The sequence below is a fragment of the Bombyx mori genome, chromosome 5 (genome assembly GCF_030269925.1).
Source record: "Bombyx mori chromosome 5, ASM3026992v2".
In the NCBI taxonomy this organism is placed as follows: domain Eukaryota; kingdom Metazoa; phylum Arthropoda; class Insecta; order Lepidoptera; family Bombycidae; genus Bombyx; species Bombyx mori.
In genome coordinates, this window is record NC_085111.1 from 5,578,319 (window position 1) to 5,599,664 (window position 21,346).

The 21,346-nt window shown below is 32.0% G+C and overlaps 3 protein-coding genes and 1 long non-coding RNA gene across 7 annotated transcripts in view; 1 reads left to right on the forward strand and 3 right to left on the reverse strand.

Annotated features, from left to right (window-relative positions):
* Positions 1–3,201, reverse strand: part of LOC101738766 (microspherule protein 1) — a 30,961-nt gene extending 27,760 nt beyond the window's left edge. Inside the window, exons 1-5 of the mRNA XM_004932306.3 lie at positions 2,806–3,201; positions 2,387–2,720; positions 2,016–2,234; positions 1,529–1,685; positions 690–801 (exon numbers count right to left, since the gene is read on the reverse strand). Of these exons, the coding sequence (XP_004932363.1) occupies positions 690–801; positions 1,529–1,685; positions 2,016–2,234; positions 2,387–2,720; positions 2,806–2,909 (926 nt within the window). The 5' untranslated portion in view covers positions 2,910–3,201. The remainder of the gene's footprint in view (positions 1–689; positions 802–1,528; positions 1,686–2,015; positions 2,235–2,386; positions 2,721–2,805) is intronic.
* An 807-nt stretch (positions 3,202–4,008) lies between these two features.
* Positions 4,009–4,981, reverse strand: LOC134198888 (uncharacterized). Its single transcript, XR_009973158.1, has 2 exons — positions 4,648–4,981; positions 4,009–4,542 (listed from the first exon to the last, which is right to left on the reverse strand). It is a non-coding gene; the product is annotated as an uncharacterized LOC134198888 (long non-coding RNA).
* A 2,492-nt stretch (positions 4,982–7,473) lies between these two features.
* Positions 7,474–12,783, reverse strand: LOC101738231 (dual specificity protein phosphatase 13B). Of its 4 annotated transcripts, XM_021352036.3 has the most exons (6): positions 12,483–12,734; positions 12,072–12,122; positions 10,553–10,630; positions 9,810–9,940; positions 9,507–9,733; positions 7,474–9,424 (listed from the first exon to the last, which is right to left on the reverse strand). In XM_021352036.3, exons 1-6 carry the CDS (start codon positions 12,498–12,500, stop codon positions 9,225–9,227), a joined length of 705 nt encoding a protein of 234 aa, XP_021207711.1. In that variant the 5' UTR covers positions 12,501–12,734; the 3' UTR covers positions 7,474–9,224. The 4 variants fall into 4 exon arrangements, with proteins under 4 accessions (XP_021207711.1, XP_062524559.1, XP_021207712.1 ...); XM_062668575.1 differs by lacking the exon at positions 10,553–10,630 and having other exon boundaries at positions 12,483–12,783; XM_021352037.3 differs by lacking the exon at positions 12,072–12,122 and having other exon boundaries at positions 12,483–12,731.
* Positions 12,784–13,564: 781 nt separating this feature from the next.
* LOC101738100 (lysine-specific demethylase 6A) overlaps positions 13,565–21,346 on the forward strand; it is a 35,142-nt gene continuing 27,360 nt past the window's right edge. The window contains exons 1-4 of the mRNA XM_004932300.5: positions 13,565–13,815; positions 14,311–14,416; positions 16,792–16,900; positions 17,841–17,949. Coding sequence (XP_004932357.2) covers positions 13,751–13,815; positions 14,311–14,416; positions 16,792–16,900; positions 17,841–17,949 — 389 coding nt within the window. The 5' untranslated portion in view covers positions 13,565–13,750. The remainder of the gene's footprint in view (positions 13,816–14,310; positions 14,417–16,791; positions 16,901–17,840; positions 17,950–21,346) is intronic.

Below are 21,346 nucleotides of genomic sequence, written 5' to 3' on the forward strand. Positions count from 1 at the left end.
TCCAGTGTTCCTGATCATGTTCCTATAATATCTATACAGCCATTACCCATATCCATCGAGAAAAAAAATGATTTAATTTCGCTGCTCCCTTTAATACCGGATATTTTCCATGAATTTTACGTAAGTCTTCCCACGTTGGAAACTTTACGAAATACTGATCCAGATATTTTAGAACTCGATGAAGAAGTAGAATTTTAATTAAACATTGAGTTGTTATTTATATTTATGACTTATATTATTATAATATATATCTGAATTGTTGATATTTTTCACTTAACTCATACTATTATTGTGTTCCTTATAACTTAAGTCATCTAAAGATTAAATAATCACATTTACTTTAACATATTTAATTTTAATAATAAGTTAGTGTTATAGACTTATATAATTCAAATAAACATTATTAAGTTTGTTAATGTATAAGATTCTAAATAGTTTTTTTTAATTCCTGTAAAGTAGAGTTTTTTGACTTATGTGCTTTAGTCTGCTGACCCTAGATATATTATCCAAATTGTTCTATATATTATCTCTAAGAGGAAATATTTTATATATTGTGCTTTATGTTTTGATATGTACTTATCATTATTTCAATGTAGGTGAGAATTATATTAGTTATTGTATGAATTGTATGTAATCATTTACTATAAAGTTTACATAATCTACAGTAGCAGTATTATAAAGAGGTTAACCTGTCAGCCATTTGCATTTCTAGGTCTACTCCATCTTCCTTGTAGTCAGGAAGTTCATTATCATTCATTGTCTCCTCAGCATCAGAGAATGTCAACACTTTGTCATTCTGATCTGGAAATACATTACAAATGTTTTTAATGTATATTAATGTACTAATTAATTTATTATTACGTTACAAATATCTATATTAATATGTTTGGCATGTTATATGAACCAGATATATTAAATATTATTATGGTATCTACAGAAAAGAACACAAGTGGTACACAAGTGGAACACTGGTGGTAGGACCTCTTGAGAGTCCGCACGGGTAGGTACCACCACCCCGCCTATTTCCGCCGTGAAGCAGTAATGCGTTTCGGTTCGAAGGGTGGGGTAGCCGTTGTAACTATACTGAGATCTTAGAACTTATATCTCGAGGTGGGTGGCGCATTTACATTGCAGATGTCTATGGGCTCCAGTAACTACTTAACACCAGGTGGGCTGTGAGCTCGTCCATCCATCTAAGCAATAAAAAAATAAAAAAAGAAAGAAGTACTTCATATATTTTTTTAAATGGCAGTTTAGTTAAGACTACATACATTTTAATACATTTAAACATATACACTGGGGGTCTTTTTATTTAGGCCACCTTGATTTGTCAGTTCAATTGTACAGTTCAGGTACAATGAGTTAAAATATTTTCAATTATATATTTTTGGTGATTCTCAGTTATCCCTTCTTAATGAATTCTTGTGGATACCAATCTTTAATTTGGTTTGATTAGAATTAAAATAATAGGACTCTTAATGTATAAAGTGATAAATGAACTAAGCTATATTCAAAATGTATGGCTTACTTTTTGGTAAAGGTAGCACAGTTTGATCTGGCAAGAGCTGATATTGTTTTAAAAGCTGCCAGTGTGCCATCAACGTCTTAGATGTTCTCGTCGGGTAGAATACATGAGGGTTCTGATCAAGTAACTCTTGAAATTTCTCCAAAGTTGGATGTGAAGTCTGAAAATAATATTGTTTTCGAATTACCTTCAACATCAATTGATCTGAGAAACATACCTTACGCAATGTATTAGTTTATTACTGACATTACTTTATAATTTAATTATAAATTGGCTGCAATCACTGCTTCTAATCTGTTTTATTTTTAATTTCTAGAGAAATTAATCTGTTTTATTATTTAGAAATAATAAAATAATGAAAATATCAATAACTGAAGTGTTATTTTACCTACTACTAAAAAGTTTAATATTCATTTTGATTTATAACATAATATTAAAATCAGTTTGGTATTCCTATCTAGGCTGGTATTAATTTTTTATTTTAACTTACACTACTCAATGTTCCAAGCAACTCCTCCTCGCTTGTCGAATACAAAGCTTGCTGTTGAACTGCAGCAACTAAGTCTGGATGAAGATTTCTCATAGCAGCCACTGCCACTCGTGATATTTCCGCATTATAGAGTAAAGCATACCATCGGGATTGTAGTTCACTTACTGTGAATCGGCATGAGAATTTGATACCTCGATGTACTATACGGAGGTCATTTGTCTACAATGATATGTTAAGGTGTCTTAAAATATTGTTTTTCAAATTCATAATGTTGAAATTTAATTATTTCTTTATCAGCTTCTTTTTATCACAATTTTGAGGAGTCTACAGTAATATAAAATATGTTTGCTATGCGCTCTACCAAATCATACCTGTTGAACTCCTAGAATTAAAGCAAGGTCATCAGTAGGCTTCCAGCGACCTAAATCTTTAGTTGACAATTGACTGAGGTGCCCTTTACGACGGGCCTTCTTCCCGCCGCTCATGATTCCAGAAACTTTGCTAGAGTGACGTCGGCGCTCATGTGTAGTATTATTAGATATAACCGGTACATTAGCAGGGATTGGTAAATCTGGTAGACTACTACTGGTATAAGATTGTGTGCGCATTCTTTTGTCACCTTTACCAACTGAAGCACCCGGCAATCCTAAGCTATATTCAACTAGTTCATCATCAAAACGACGTCTCTTGATGGATCTTGATGAACTAAAATAATAATAATAATAATGATAAAGAACTGATATTTATATGTAAATAGTGCCGAACAAAAAGGATAAGTGCCTATACATACCTGCGCCGTTTACTGTCGTCTTTTGAGCTTGACAGTGGGATTTGAGCAGATCCTGGATAGTCATTTGAATCTGACGCATTAAAGGGTAAGGTGGGAAACTCCATTTCAAAGAAATTTGCTGTTTTAATAGCCCTGTTATTAAGAATATTGAAATATTACCAAAACCACTAACACCTACACTCAAACACTATTTATCTGTCCAGACAACAATTTAATCAGAAAAAAAAGAAAAAAATCGTACACAGATATTGTATGTGGACATAATAATTAACTAATTTTATTATTGAGTAGGTCAGAAAACAATTTAAGATTTTACGTTTGGTTGTATTGATAATCAATGTTAATGTAATATAATGTATTATCTATGTTATTTTTTTAAGGTATTTTATGACCTGGTAACTAAGACCTTTAAATCATGTCTTATTTTAATTTATATTCTTATTTTTATGAAAAATTATAATATGGAGTGACATGAAATGAAATGAAGATGATTAATATAAGACATTAATCAACTGGGATGAAATTAAATTAAATGAGTTGAGATGAAATATAATCTCAGTAAAATGGTGGCCATTTACTAAGATTTTTTCAGTGGACTTTTTGGAGGATCCCGAAAAGTTACGTTCAGCGGCTTTGTTTCATTTTCCCACATTTGTGCACTTTCACAGATATTAAACAGTTAATAAACCACCGTTATTACACATTTAAACCTGAATAAACATTAACTAGATAAAATAAAACAAATCACAAACTTCACTCCTCGCGTTCCCGCCAAAAAGTCCATTATCTAGTTATAGATTGACATAAATTCTACACATAATATTTTGTTGTAGGTACTTATTAACTCCATGATATTTTGAGAGTAGTACCGTTCATCTGGGTAACTTTGTCCCGCCATGCGAACAATTTTGTACGTATTGTCTCAGTTTTGAGTTTGGATTTTCCGTGGGTTTTAAACGTTTACAATTGAATAAAGTGAAAATCTCACAAAATTGACAAAAAAATTGTAGGCCATGTTATATTGAGAGTGGGGTAACTTTACCACTATAAGAACTGGCAATACAATTTTGATGTATTTTTACATTTAAAGCCCTGTGATAACATTTGTTTTCTTTTTTATTTAAATAAATTAGGTCGCCATCTTATGACAGCTGCTTACGAAAAAATAAGCTTTAAATTTGGGTTTTTCAGTAAAATTCAATGTGTGTTTGAAAAGGACCTTTATTTATAAGAACTTATTTATCTTCTAATTATTATTACAAATCAGTCTTTATTCATTCTATTTAACAAAAAGTGGCATGTTAAAATTATAAAAAAAGCAACAACGCTATAATGCTTCGGTAGAAATTAAATAATTACAGTTGTTAATCACACCATTCTATGATCCAGTAGCCAAATTTAATTGCTCAGATAATGATGCAACACGATCCATGAGTGATGATATATAGTAATGGGATGAGATGGAGATGAGATAGTAGGTGGTGGAGTACGAAAGACGGTAGCTTCAATATTAAATGAGGTTTCAGCTGTGGGTGATGGAAGATGATTGGTAGGTTGATTTTATGTTTGAAGGACCAGGAATAGGTGATAAAGAACGAGTAATAGGAAGGTTAATCACCGTGGAAGCTTCTAGCAGTTCTCGAAGGGCTATTTGTGCATGTTCTTGACACATTCTTCGGCTTATTTTTAACAGTCACCCGGGTTAAAGTCACCCATATTAGCACAAATATTCACCAACTGAATTAAAATCAAGACAAACACGTAAACGACTATATAGATCATATAGATTTTTTATGAAACTACATTTGCAACCTTTACTTATTATAAAAAGTACAAACTTACCTTTCTATGAAACTTTTGAGTATGAATTTATAAAACTTTGCAGCGATGTTTCATTTGTCACCATCCTACCACTTCACAATCAACCTCAAGAAAAAGTTTTGCTGACAAATATCAAATTTTGGCGCGCTTTCTTCGTTCAATAATAAACCTCTTAAATAAACATTTCAAAGTCTATAGTAAAATGTATCTCGTTTGGAAATAAAAAAATTGCTAAGTAAAAAGCATGGAGTTAATAAGTATCTAAAATAGTAACTCTATGGTAAAAAGTGAGTAAATGGGCAAATGTTAAACGGAAATCGTTACCCTGATTGATGGTAGTAGATCCGTTTTTTTCAACTGGCAAGGCGAAAGTATCACAACATACAGTCAATGAGAATTACGGTCTAATTCTTTGTAAATTAATGAATTTGGATGAAATGTAACGAGAAATGAGTATGGGGAATGGTTTAAAGTATAGTCTAGATGGGTGGACGAGCTCACAGCCCACGTGGTGTTAACCAGTCAAATAGTGGTAATTTACAGTGACTTTTTCAGTGGACTTTTTGAGAGATCCTGAGAAGCTACGTCAGGTGGCTTTGTTTCATTTTTCCAATTTTTGTGTAGTTTCACAGATACTAAACAGTTAATAAACCACCGTTATTACACATTTAAGCTACTATATTACACTAAATTAACAAAAAAACAAATCAGTGTTTCTTCAGGTTTAAATGTGTAATAACGCTGGTTTATTGACTGTTTAATATCTGTGAAAGTGCACAAATGTAGGCAAATGAAACAAAGCCGCTGGACGTAACTTCTCGGGATCCTCCAAAAAGTACACTGAAAAAATCTCAGTAAATAACCACCAGTTTACTGAGATTATATTTCATCCCGTATCATCTGATCTCATTTAATTTAATTTCATCCCCGTTGATTAATGTCTCAAATTAATCATCTTCATTTCACTCTATATTATTTTTCATAAAAATAAGAGTACCTATAAATTAGAATAAGACATAACTTAAAGGTCTCAGTTACCAGGTCATACAATCCCTTAAAAAAACATACCATACCATTTGAGTGAATTTGAGTGGACTTGATTAACTTTAAAATATAAATAAAATGTCCTATTTAACTCGCAAAATAGCATTAATCCCAAGAGTGGCATTAAGTAGATTCTACAATAAAATAGTGATCACTGACGATGGCTCTACCATTGTAGCTCTTCATCAAGACTATGATTTTCCTTACGAGCATTCAAGAGCTTTACCAGAAGAGACAAGTAAAGATAATACAGTTTTGAAAATGACCGATTTAGATGAAGTTAAAAGAGTCTTCAATGAAATGAAACCTGAATTTGCAAGAAAACAACTATCAAACCTAACATTAACTACTGAACATCGTTGGTACCCTAGAGCTCGAGATAAAAAGGCCAAGAAAACTGAAATGAATAGACCCTATTTGTAACCTTCTAATTTTTATTGTTATAGATGTAATATAGCTTGTTTTACCTCAAACAATGTTTTTTTTAATGTATAAATGAAATGAAATGCATGCTTATATCAGCTACATTTTATATCGTAATGTAGGCACTACATACATTTTAATGGATTGCTTGATGTCATCAAAATTAAAAACGTTAAACTACTAACCTAATGATAGTTTAACTACATTGTGAGCCCACACTACACACAACTATCTTGCCTATTTTTGTTTATAAAGAAGTTATGTGTGCTTCTTGCTAACCAAGGTAAAAATATGTACAAATTACTTTTTTGAATTTGAAGTCAATTGCTTTTTTTTTCTATTAATTTCTAGTTTTGATTACAATTAAATAGTTTTCAATTTAATCATGTTCAGAGAATCGGTTCAAGGATTTTCGAAAAATCGGTGAACATACATAGATAAAAAAATTATGGCCGATTTGATAACTTCTTCTTTTGAAGTCGGTTATAAAGCGTAATATTGGTACCTTAAATAGCTCAGCATTCTATTACTCAAAAATATTTTCACTTTCTACGTAGTTGAAGAAGCGGGTAAAATTTAGCGTTATGCCAAAGTAACTATTCCATGCGGACGATGTCACAGGCAAAAGCTAGTAATGATATAAAGCAATTTATTTAAAACCAATCAAAGAAAGCTTTTAGTAATTTGCAATACTTGTGCTGTATCAAAACTATTTAATCATATGCCTTGGTCTGTGGACATGAAAAGCTTTGTAGAAACATCAATTGTATTTTAATAAATACCATTAGTGTAGTGTTGGAAATAAATCTGATATACTTTTAAATGTGATACATGATTATTATGGCATGCTGCGTAAACTATTTAATTGAACAACTGGAAATGTGGACAAATACAAAAAATCAAGACAAATAGGACATTAAATTTGTTGCAAAAAAATATATATTTATTATTATTGTTTAGATGGGTGGACGAGCTCACAGCCGACCTGGTGTTAAGCCCATAGACATTTACAGCGTAAATACGCCACCCGTCTTGTGATGCAAGTTCTAAGGTCTGTATAGTTATAACGGCTGCCCCACCCTTAAAGCCGAATTACTGCTTCACGGCAGAAATAGGCGGGGTGCGGACTCACAAGAGGACCTGCCACCATTAATTACGCAAATTATAATTTTGTGGGTTTGATTTTTATTACACGATGTTATTCCTTCATCGTGGAAGTCGATCGTGAACGTTTGTTAAGTACGTATTTCATTAGAAAAATTGGTACTTGTCTACGGGATTCGAACACCGTTGCGTCGCTAGATGCACCGGACATCTTATCCTTTAGGCCACGACGATTTCAAATATAAATGCACTATGCTACTTAAAAAAAACGACACATAATTCGATAAGCTTTTAATATACTATTAATATTACTTGCGTGCGGACCAATAAAAACCTGATGAGAACCATAAAAAGAAATGTTGCTATTGTCCATAAAAATCCTGGCTTAGACAGGGTTTTTTTTATCCGATTGTGTTTACAATACGATCAAAGAATACGGTTGTGTACCTATATTTCAACTTTCTTCTAGCAACTATAATCAATACCACCAAATTAACCATTCCACTACTAAAAGTAACTATAACATATCACACTAGTTCTTTGGTGCATTGTATTTCCTGTGGAAACTACTACTAATTGTTATATAATTAATAAAATATTCAATATTTTAAGAAATAGAAATATTAATTATAAAAATAAATTAAAACAGGTCCCTCAATTGCATAGTAGACAAGACTTCATTTAAAATAGATGCTAATGACACATATGAGCAGCCAAGTGGCACAGTTGAGTCTTGGCAACCACTGTGAAATATACAATGAATGCTTACAGACCATGACACTTGCCTAGAAGCATTGACATACATGCTAAGCTAAATACTTCTACGGTCAATAACTCATATTACAAGTGAATTTATTCACCAGTCTTTAAGATTAATCTTAATTATGAAACATAGAATTTTATTATTATTATTGCATTTCATTTAAGTCATCAAATGACTAAAGGCTATAAATTGTACTTTAGTAATTATATTATAATTACAATGCTTCATGCAACAACATAGATGCTAAGACTAGTTTTTTTTTCTTCAATAAATCAGAATATTTAATCTATCACAATTTTTTTTACAAAATGGCACACAAATTTAGTTTATTGTTATTTAGCTAAGATTTTTTTTTGTTATATTGAATTTTTTTTTTTATGGACCAACAAACAAGTTTCGAAAAATAGCTTAGTGATAAATAAAAGTCCTACTTCAAAATATTAATTAATATAAAAAATAAATAATTAATTTAACTCTGGTACATTTAAAAAAAACTTTATATACACAATGTAATCTCAATTCTAATAGATTTGTGATTTCATTGACATGAAACAAGAGTGTTAATAAGTAACAACCTGATCTTAAAAATGTTCATTATATTTTCACAATACCTTTTTGTTTCATGACAAAAACTGCCTTGATTTTTTTAATAGGTTTTTATATAACAGGTTCACAATTTATTTTTTTATTTGAAAATAGACTTATATTTACAAATAATTTACTTTCATACAATAATTATTAGTTAGCTATATGGATTCAACAGTGTACATACTAAATTATGATGTTTAGAGCTTTATTTAGTAAAATGCTGAAACCTCAGAAAAATTACAGTGGATAGCTTTATCTTCAACAAATTTACGGGATTTTTATCGTGTCAGTAGATACGGTATCTAATTCTATATCCCCTCTAGTGAAATTTTCGAAACAAAATATTAAATTTGACTTTAAATTGCTAACGACAGGGAGCTAAAATGTAGATAGGTTTTGGTTATATAATTTCTTTAAATTAGAATAATGCATTATGTAAGGTACTTATCAATACATTTTGATAACATTTGAATTTTTTATTGAACATTTCAATTTAACATTCTTTGAGAATTCAATTTAACGTGCGCAATATTCGTCTAGTTATTTAGTACCCACTTATTTTAGAAATATTTACTTTATTTTAATAGCGATAGCCATTACGATCAAGACTGCGCACGCGATATCTCCCAAATGAAGTTTCAAATGGAAAATTGAATGTTTGATTGGGGGTGTAAGGTCAGCGAACCCGTGTAATACGTAGGTCCCTCTCTAGTTGCTGAAGCTGACGAAGGAAGCCATCATTTGGATGAATGTCACGTCGAGCACGTACAGTGCACAGTGCCTCTGTGAGGGACATTCCACGTTTGATCATTAGGAATGCAAGTGCACATGTAGCTGAACGAGAGACGCCGATCATGCAGTGAACGAGGACGCGACCTAAAAGTTACTACATATTAGGATTTTTCTATACAACAGGTCCTTTTTTGTATTAGATAAATATAGTACAAAATTTGCAAACCTCCACTTGATACTCCCTCATCAATAAAATTGGCAGCAATATGGAAATACTTTGAAATATCAGTAGTTGGAAGATCCATAAGTTGAAAACCTTTATATCTCAAACCAGGACAGTCTCTGTAGTAGAGATGATCTGTGTCTACTTGAGTGTAGCGTTTCCCTTCTGCAGTATTCAAGACATAATTAATGCCCATACGCCTTAAAAAGGCCTTGTCTTTAGCTGCAACACTACAACAAAAAAAGTAATTTTAATCAATATTATCACAATAGGAAAATTATCCTTATTGAATTCTTATATACATACGCATCTCCAACAAATAATCCCGGATACACTTCATTAACATCAGGAGTTGGGCTGTATGAAACATCAGTGAAGGGCCGTGAGCGCAGAGATGATAGAGAACCCAAGACAGAGGAAGGTGAGGAGCCAAAACTCTAAATGTAAAAGTCAAATTTTTCATTTATTACATATTAATAGTAAATAATAGAGAATTTTATTCTTTCTAAATATAACAAATCACAACACTTTCTAGGAAGTAATACAATTATGTAATTATTAATAATGAGTTATTTTGTAATTTAGTATTATTAATACAACCAGACCAGCATATTTAGAGGTGCACAGGTTTTTTTTAATACCAGTTTCATTACTTCTTGTGATCTGTAATTTTTTTCACATTAATCTTGATTATTTTATGTATCTTTGGCTTTGGTGGTGGAATTATACTACAATTTAAATCTTTGTATATACATATTTGCCAATATTTACCATTAACTAATTTCCATTACCTTGTGTATGTCATGCAACTATAATAACAAATTATAATAATCATCACAACATCTTGGGCCTCTGATAGAACCTGTATTATAGCTAGTTTGTAAATGAAAAGCCAAATAATTTATGCAAACCATCTAAGTTCTAAATCATGCCTTATAAAACCAGGAACAATTTAAAATGATATAAACATAAATAACTACATATTTATAATAGAATATTCAATTAAAACTGTGCACTAGGGACACGCTGATAAACATAAACATAAATACCATCAAGGTCCTTAAGTAGGATCCTACACGTTGCTCATTAGCTGCGCAGTATGAATGAGATCTCGGAAAAAGTGAATACTGTTGATGATAATGCGTTCACATTAAATGGTATTGCTAAAGCATTTTTAAAGAATAGCACAAAAAAGGTTGCAGAGTATTAGAATTTAGAACTTTGCAGCAGACTGATTTCAAAGTAAAATTTATTATGTAAATATAACATTTATAAATAATTTGTTATCATTCTATAGGCTGTACCATATAGTGACAATAAGCTGACAATAAGATGAAAATCTCATAGAGAAAATTTGCTGTGGTCATAAGACAAAAACAGTTTTTATATATATATTTTTTTATTATTGCCTTTGTAGGCAGACGAGCATACGGCCCACCTGATGGTGAGTGGTTACCGTCGCCCATGGACTTCAGCAATACCAGGGGCAGAGCCAAGCCGCTGCCTACCGCAGAAAATAAATTATATAAATAAATAAAAAACTTAGGCTTGTTTTTAGAGATTTCAATAACTTGTTATTCTAATTTCTACTATGCTAGGATGAATAAATACTTTTAAGCTATAATGGTTTCATATTTAGTTATCATCAGGAATATTGATCAGGCAACAATTTTTGTAAATTTAGTAAATAATACATTTATACAGTTAAACCTCTTTGTTTGGTGGGTATATGTACCAGAAATATGAAGAGATATAAAAACTATGGATATAGAATGGTAATTAGCAAAGAATTATAGAGGATATGTTACAAGGTTCCAAACTAAAACCAATTTATTGACTAATTCACAATTCAAAGCAATCGTTACTGTTAGCTTTAGGCAAGGGTTTAATCAATTTAAAAACTTTTTCTTGTTTTGTTGTTCTTAAAACGTTTTTAAATTCAGATTTATATTGAGCTGTAGCATTAATAATGTTCTTTTTTAAAATAAGGTTCCTTTCCGTTGATGGATCAATTTTCATAAAGAAATCACAAAGTTGACTTGCCACTGAGATTTTTTATGTAACAGGCCAAGTTTTCAGTACTTATTGAAGGCTTTTCTTTAGTGAAACAGAGCAGTAGTAATATCTTGATTTTGCTGCCTATAAACTAAGAGTACCGTTCTAATTTTAGGATATAAAAGTTTTGTTGGGTCTTATTTTCGAAACTAAGCAGTGTTGTCACATTTTATAGTGACTTATTTAGTTTGACATTAATCCATTCTGTTGTATCTTTTACAAAAGTATTTATTATTTGGCAATCATGTCACAAAGCATTTTGTTGTGGTGATCATCCACAGTATCATCATGGACTTTTAGTATTGTCAGCTTATGGTCAGTTTATGCGACATCACATATTATTTTATTGAGGTCACAAGTTGATTAATCAAAATTTTTATTTCAGTATTTTATCACTTTTAGATGAGTTGTTTTTTTAAAGATTTAAGTTCAAAATTCATAGCAAATTATTTGTTAAATCATAAAAAAAACTAAAACACGCAGTCTTTTCTTGTACAAATTTTCGGTACATACATAATCATCACTATATGTGGTGTAGCGTCGTGATAGTCGAGGGTACAAACACTGTGGAAGAATTTCGTGGAGGATACAAAATGCATTGAAATATTAAAACAACATAGTTTATTTACTGTTCTTTCCAAAGAAATATGATTATTTAAGTGGATTATAAAACCCTGCTATAAATAGTTTAGTTGAAGAAAGTTGATATGCGTTCAAAACGACCTTGAAACCTGTGAGTAATATAGTTGCAAAAATAGATCAGATTTAAGGAATTCAGTTTTAATTTCTTCCGGATTCTTAAACAAATTCAGTGGAACAATCAATGCAGTTATAACTAAGTGTTAGCGTTTCAGTTTTATATTTTTATATAATTTTATTGGTGAAGTTAAATACAATTTTTAAAACAGCAATTATTAAGCTCACCGTGTCACGATAACTCATCTTGTAAGAGTCCTGTTTCTTTAAGTATTACGAAACTATTTAAGTGTACACTTGCAAAACCCCAATAATTCTGGGTACAATTAAATTAAATATGAGCGGTCGGTAATAGCAATGCGATATCTACCACTCTTGTTTTGTACATAGATTATACACTTAATATATGTTTTGTATTAGTACTCCGTTTCCTTCTGTAGTTCACCCGTCACCGTCACGGCCGTCACAGACTATATTAATGACTTCCTTTCAAATAGAGACGGGATCGATTAAAATGAGAATGATAAATAAATCGTTTACGAACAGGTAATCAAGATTCGACTTTTGTTTTCAAAAAAGACACACTAAGATTAATTAACTATTTATAACTTTGAGTTAACCTTGACAGCAGCTGAAGTAACACCAACAATTTCAACCTACATTTACATGTGCCACAAGGCCACAATAGAATAACACCATAAACGTTTTAACTAGTATATTTTTGTCTTTAAATGGGTCAATAAACTGGTTAACAAATGTGTTTTAGGTTGAGGTTTTGAAAGTTAGCTGTAGTTTTTTTTTACTTCTAATCAAATTCTCAGATTCAGAGAAAACCTGAATTTGAAAAGGTCCGGCAAGAAACTCAGCGGGGTGATGTGAAGGGTTAGATTCCACTTCTGTACAATTGGACCAGTGCTGTTACCAGTCCTTACGTCTGTTCTTAATTCTAGAGACGCAGGCATGTAATAAGAGTGTTAATAATCAAGCGGACCCATAAGGACATGCTGAGAGCGTTGCCGCGTCGATAGTAAGTCTGAGTAAGTCAGTCCCGCTTATAATGTCGCATTGCATTATTTTAGGTACCTACTGTCTCAACATTACTATAACATTGTCATTTAATTTTTACACTAGTAATGCATAAGATAATATAACGTTATTATTTAAATTATAACAGTGAATATTATTACTCGGATTGTAGTTCCTTTAATTATTATTAAAATAAAAACCTTCTTAGGAATAGGTTTTCGATTTTAGTAAAGCTCGACTAAAATTATATCTTCAAAACGTAATCTTAACACTTTGACAATTGTTTGTATTCCTATAATTCAAACGTCACATTAGAACAATAGAATAATTGTCAATTGCGTTAATGTTCATCATAAATCATAAAATTTAAAACCGCGCTTTGTGTATAGTAATTTTAAATAATATTTCAATATTAACATGTTATAAACGGGCTTCAAGATTATTTATAAAGCTAAGCATACGTGGGAACCATGGATGAGAAAGAGGAGTTACATTTAACCTCACCAGAATTGCAAGTTCTTTCTGAACTTGACAGGTACTTATCCTAGTGATGCTTGTTGTGAAAATGCAATAGTTTACAAACTTTACGATGTGAATAATTCAGTATCAGCTTTATGGCTTTTATTTGAAAAACTATCAATAGTAATTTTTACGCTTTTTTCACTAAAAATTGTTTCAATGAATATAATATATGTACCAATAAGTACCAATTAAAATTGAGTTTACCATAAGTATGAGATTGATTCAATAAAAATTGTAGAATTTTTTGGTGAATAGACAACAAGAAGTTTGCTGTACACTATAAATAACTTTGGAAGTTTAGTGACTAGGGAATTAAATTTAATACTATAACATGTTCAGTGCCCCATGCATCTATTGACTTATGGGTACAAATTCAATTGTAAATGCATCACAAAAGTCTTACCTTCTGTAAGATATTGTTAAAAAATATTTATAATCCTGCACTACATCTCAAGAGTAAAAAATTCAACTATTTAAAAGGTATTTTAATTAGTCATATTTATTTCAGTCGTCAGTTTGGGTTTCTGAAATTGCGTGGGACTGAACATGGAAGGACACGCGCTCTTGTCCTCAAGGCAGTCAAGTATTTGGAGGGGATGCTTGTACAAGTTAAGGTGAGTTTATAGTCAACTATGAGTTCATGTATAATCTGTTACAATAAATATACTTTTAAGTCCGAATATATTTTGTCTTCTTAAAATACGTTGTTAAACTGAATGTCTTTGTGCAAACCAGTATGTATTACTATAACTTGAATTTACTTAGTTCAATAAAGGCAAGTTTTCACTAATGAAAAAAATAAGCTTGATGATGTCCTCACATGAAAAAAAATGTGTGCGTGTACTAGTGTACACACGTAAGAAGTGAAACTTGTTTATGGCCTTATTTTTCGAAAAATGATCTACATGCAACTTTCTAGAAATTGGTTAAATAAAGTTAAATTAGATAAAGTTTAAACAAAAGGATTTTATTATCATAGACATGAATACAAAAAAGTTAAATTAGATAAAGTTTAAACAAAAGGATTTTATTATCATAGACATGAATACAAAACAGATGGCGCGTAACGGAAAAAAGTGACGCGTAACCGAAAAATGTGACGGTAAATTTTTTTCCAACGCCGATAAGGAAGTTTCACTTCAAAAATTTGGACATGATATATTTACATACACATTTGGGATACCGATTAGGCTATGAAAAACTGTTTAAAGAAGATAGAACACAATCTCAAAGTATAATTATTGAAATTGGTAAAAATACAATAAAAAAAGTAATTTGAAAAAGGAATATTATGAAAAACCCTCTTCTTCCTCCAACCTTTCTTTTAGTCAGAATGACATTTAATTATAAATGAAATATATATGTTATAGTTTGTATTTTTGGGAGGTTGAGACCTGAGATAATTGAATGAGCGTAAAATTGAAATAGTATAAAGTTATAAAATTTATTTTTTCTGGGTCTATATAATTATTAGCATACCTAAGTGATGATACCCTGGTGATCCTAAGCTACCACAACTGGTCCCTATTATTAGCATCTTCAACAAATTTTCCTTTAAATCCTCACCCTCCAAAATCGGGTTTGACTTGTAGAGCACTAGCACAATAGGTAGGACGCAATTTACAGCTGCACAATCTTGCACCGCCTCTACCTACCTATTTCTGCTTAATTACCCAGTCGTCCCAATGTGGCGTTCTCATTGTAGTGTTTGTGGATTCCAGTAACTACTTAAAGTCAAGTGAACCAAGAAATCACATACATTTAACTTTATGTTAAAATAATTGTAAGACTGGAAAAGACTAGAATAAATTTGAAGTGAATAAAATTTTAATAGCAGAAAATAATAATAAATTAAATTTCAATTTATATGAGTAGTGTTCAAATAGTGATAATGCAATACATTCTCCTTGGAAAAAAATACTGGCTAGCACAGCCCAGGCATTAGATATAATAATAATCAAAAAGCAATCAATACTCTTTAGTTTAAAAAAAATTGAAGTCATCAATTTGGATTGTGTCAGCATGTATTCTGTAAATGAATAAAATAACATTCGGCCAGTAATAAAGTATCTCTGCTTGAAATTCTTTACAACGGAACTAGTAAATCAATACTTGAGAATAACATTAAGGGTTCATGGTCCTCCATATTCTACAGTTGCCCGTTGGTGTGCTGATGTGCTGTGGTGCTGTGTTACTATTTGTTTTATAGCAGAATATATGGAATTCTATAGGAAGTATCCATAATTTTATACACAACTTTTTGGGTATGAAAAGTGCTGGATGACTACAATGCTTACTGACGTTCAGAAACAAAAGAGATAGAATTTCACAAAGCTGTTTGGGTTAATTTTTGACGCGATTCGTAACAATGGACAATAAATCATGGCTTTACCGGTATGTCCCGGAAACGGAAAAACAGCCCATGATGTTGGGCTGCTTTTTTTCTGGGAGAGCCAAGGGGTGCAAATGATCAAATATCTTAATCATGAAGCCACTATTACATGGGGACATTGTACGCAAGACAAATAATAAACTTGCGTGAGAAAAAACGCAAGCAATGGCGTCGCAAATTCGCTGGAGTTGTTTTGTTTCACGAAGATAACGCCCCTGCAACAAATCCTGAGTTGCGATCGCTGCTATTCAAGAAGCTGGGTTCGAATTAATGGAAAATCCTCCATATTCAGCGGACCTAGGTCCTAGTGATTTCCGCGGTTAAAGGAAAGAACACCTTAGGGGCCATTAATTTGGATATTATAACGTTGTCGCTGCGGTACACGATTTTTGAAGGGATCAGGAAGAAGATTTAAAATAAAAGGGAATTTTAGCTTTAGAACTAAGACATACTAAGTATATAACCCTGAAAGATGACTATGTCGAAAAATAACATAACATTTAATAAAGTATAATTGAATTATCACTTGATTATTGAACACCATTTTCATATATAAAATAATTTTACGTTTTTATTTAAACTTCGTTATTTTTGCAGGAGGAAGAGAGAGGATGTTCACCTGTGGCCAAACGTGACATATGCATAGATCCAAAAACCTTCTGTAAATTGGGCCACTTCCATTTATTATTAGAAGACTATGCAAAAGGTTAATATTGAAATTTATTAATTTTACTTCAATCTTCTTTAAAATGCAACCTTAATGCCCTGACTGAATTATATTGTTATAATTATGGAATTCACAGGTTTTCTGAAGGTAATTTGAATATAGTTCATATATCATTCAAAAGATTTTATCAGTTTTATACCAGACCAAATAAATTTATGTTAAATTATGACTCTTAGTAGTGCATTTTAACTAGTTGTGAAAAATAGATATTGATTTATTACATAAGAAAGAAGAGGATACTTAAATCAGTGTCCTTATATGAAAAATTGAGGGAGTCAAAAATACCCAAATGTCTCCTTATGTAATTTATGAATACTCATTGGGGTGTAGTAAATGATTTCTGAACAAGAAGGCTGTCTCTTAATTTGTTCCAAAACTATAAGTATATATAAAATAGGAAACAGTAATATAATTGTAATCTACTAAAATAGATTCGATTTTTTTAAATAATAATATTGCTCAGTAAAAATCTATTGATTATCTAACCTCGATTTTTAAGCTAAAGAGCAGTTTGACAGCTTTTTAATTAGTCTGCCTAGACTATAAATACAATAAAATAATCAGAACTATACTAAAAATATTATATTCATAGATGAAGCACAAGATTAAAATTATAAACTTTTTTATACGAGTGACTAATAGGTATTGAACATTACTAAAATATTGAATAAAAATGATATAAGACTTGTTGGTCAGTCTTATTTTTATTTCTGTGTGTCCTATTGAGTTGAAAATTTATACTATTGTTTTTGACACTTCAGGTAACATTTTAGCACTGAAAGGTGGCACCTGAGTATTGAAAAAATGGGTATATTTCATATCCTATCCTGCAACAGCATGGCAGGGATTTGCAAAAAATGCGTGAGATAGATAGACCTAGTTTTATTCATGTTTAATAAAACTAATACATTTGTTACAGCGATGTCGGCTTACCAAAAATTCTACGCACTGGAGCAAGATAACTGGAAAGATCCCCTGTTCCTCTACGGATTAGGCCTTTGCTACTATCACTACAATGCTTTTGAATGGTATGTTAGAGTTAAGTCACACCATAAATAAAACCCAATCCTCATGATATACTTCAGTACAGGAATGTTGACAATAAACAAGATAAAGTTAATTTAAGAAGCATTCTTTTAGCAAGATTTATATAGAACTTTTTTATTGTTAATTGTCCTAGAGCATACGGCCCAATTGATGGTGATTGGTTACCGTCTCTCATAGACGTCAGCAATGTCAGAGGCATCAGCAAAGCCAAGCTGCTGCCTACTATAAAATATTAAAACTAAAAATATTTAACTCCATTGTCCAAATTTTTCATTTTCAACATGTTAATACGTAACAGAATATACACCGATTTGTCAAAATATCATTCGGAATAACTAAACTGATGTAAAAAAGTGAAGGTTTCTTAAAAGAAATTACTTATTTTGCATTTCACATTTTTTCATCTTGTAGTAAGTAGGTGATGCGAACTGCTATTATTATTATTATTTTTTATTGCCCTTGTAGGCAGACGAGCACACGGCCCACATTATGGTGAGTGGTTACCGTCGCCCATGGACTTCAGCAATGCCAGGGGCAGAGCCAAGCCACTGCCTACCGCTGTTAACGTAAATTATAACAATGTTGAAGACTAGTGTTACGATGTCCGATTATTATAAGTGTTTATTGATACCGACCGTCACCGTACACATGTTACCATACCAATTCAGAAGGCTGGGATGGTGCATGTAAACCTTTCTAAACTTTTATCGAGAAATAATTTTTCATATAAACAATAATATTATGATTTAGAAACGCTTCGGTTAACGAAGTGACTTCTTCGCTTTTCTTTTGTACTGTACATGCATATAAAGTCCTCTAGAGGGTTGTTGAAGAAATGATTTCGTCGTCTACATTCAACCATTGCACCACCCGCTACCGATACAGAATTCATCCGTATCACCTGGAGCCTCAAACATTCATGTCCCTGTAGTAATTATGTAGTCGTCGTGGCCTAAAGGATAAGACGTCCGGTGCAGTCGTATCAAGCGATGCAACGGAGTTCGAATCCCGCAGGCGGGTACCAATTTTTCTAATGAAATTCGTACTAAACAAATGTTCACGACTGACTTCCACGGTTAAGGAATAACACCGTGTAATAAAAATCAAACCTGGTAACAAAAAAACAAATCAAATTACTGGTGGTAGGGCGTCTTGTGAGTCCGCATGGGTAGGTAGCCCTGTCTATTTTTGCCATGATGCAGTAAAGAGTTTCTGTTTGAAGGGTAGGGCAGCCATTGTACTGTTACAACTGAACCTTAGAACTCTTGTCTCAATATGAGTGGCGGTATTACGTTGTAGTTGTCTATGGGCTCCGGTAACCACTTAACACCAGGTGGGTCTCGAGCTTGTTCACCCATCTAAGAAATAACAAAAAAAAAGTAATTTATTAAAACTTTTTTTGCCGTAGCAGGAAAATCTCATTATCCTTATGGTGGTATTTCTGGGTATTTTAATATTAATAAAAATTAGTCTAAGTCTATCCTTAGTCTTTGAAGCCAAAACTTTATTTAGTAAAATAATTGATTTCGTTTAGCTGATAAAATTCAGTTAAATGATATACTTACTACTTACTGAAAACGCGAAAATTTACCATGATTTCCATGGATTTTCTCGAACAATCTCATGAGCCACTTCCAGCTAGTTTTTTCATTTAGTTATGCTGTTTCAGATCATAAATCGTGTACTAAACGCCTTCTTAACAAGCATGTCCATTAAATACACGAAAAGAAATAAATAATTTCACATAATTCACATAATCTCATTCATCGCTTTCCCGTTAAAAGTCTAAATCCTCTTCAGCGATAGAGTTGCTATTACTTATTTCCATTAAACTGACACATCAAAAAAAAACTGCAACAAGCGTCACAAAGGCGTTTAAAGTTTTGTAATAATAGGGGTTAAAGTATGAAATTGCCGTTTTATTGTAATAAGTACCTACTACGAATTGACATAGAACCTTTATGGTTTGAGATTTTCGAGTGAATTTTTTTTCAAATGGTACCTATGAGGTTCTTTTTTCTAAAATGCGCGATATTCGATTACCTGTCGACTTTCAGTTGTTTTTTTTATTCAGCTTAGACAAGAAAGATGGATACTTTGAAAATTCGAGTGATTTTTAATACGAGGTCTGACGCGGAATTAACGCTGCAGAAACAGCTCGCAATATCAATGTTGCGCTTGGAGAGGGGATTGCTAATGAACGCCCTGTGCGATTTTGGTTTAAACGCTCTCGTGATAGAAATTTTGATTTGAAGAACGAACTACGTGAATAACAATGAATTGAAAGAGATGGCGGAAGCCGATCCACGCCAAACTACCCAGGAATTAGCGGCTTGGTTTAACGTTACCTTACCAACAATATTGACTCATTTGCCTCAAATCAATAAAACAAAAAAATATGAAAAATGGGTGCCCCATGATTTGACTGATCTGCAGAAAGAAACGCGTGTTGAAACATGTGTTGCCTTGTTGAATCGATACAGAAATGAAGGAATATTGGATCAAATTGTGACATGTGATGAAAAGTGGATTCTTTACGATAACCGTAAGCGAAAAATGCAATGGCTGACCCCAAGTCAAACGCCGCAACAGTGTCCTAAAGCAAAGCTTACCAATAAAATGGTACAGGTAACTGTTTGGCGGTCTCAGCATGGTGTTTATCACTACAGCTTTCTCTGATCTGGTCAAGCAATAACGACAGATGTCTACTGTGCCGAACTCGGAACAATGCAATGCTTGCGTGATACTTGCGTTAATAGCAAAACTTGCAATGAAACAGCTCCGACTCATTAATCAATCTTTACCATTATTGCTCCATGATAACGCACCTAATGCAGCACGAGAAATCATTTTAACTCTATAGGAACTACAATTAGAAACCATTCGTCACCCTCCGTATTCGCCAGACCTTGCTCCAACGGACTACCATTTTTTCGTGATTTGGACAATTTTCTACGTGATAAAAAGTTTTCTTCCCAGAAGGCAGTACAAAATGCTTTCACGCAGTTTGTAGAATCTAGATCACCAGAGTTCTATCGCAAAGGCAGCAATGTATATAGATAATAATGGTAGATATTTTGATTAAATAAATATATGTTAAATGACAAAAGAAACGAATTTCAATTTTTCAGTACAAATCGGTAATTTCATACTTTAACACCTAATATCTTATTTATTTTGGCTAAGCGTGCGTCCTTATATTTTGTTGTTTAATTTAGTGAAACGATTTTCAATTCAATTTACAACAAGAAGACCACACAACCCTGCGCTGGTATGCTTTGTATTATCCAGGAACCAAAGTATACGTATTCAATTTTTTTTATTTAATATTCCATTGAAATAAAAATATATTTCAGAATACTAGTTTAAAAATACTTT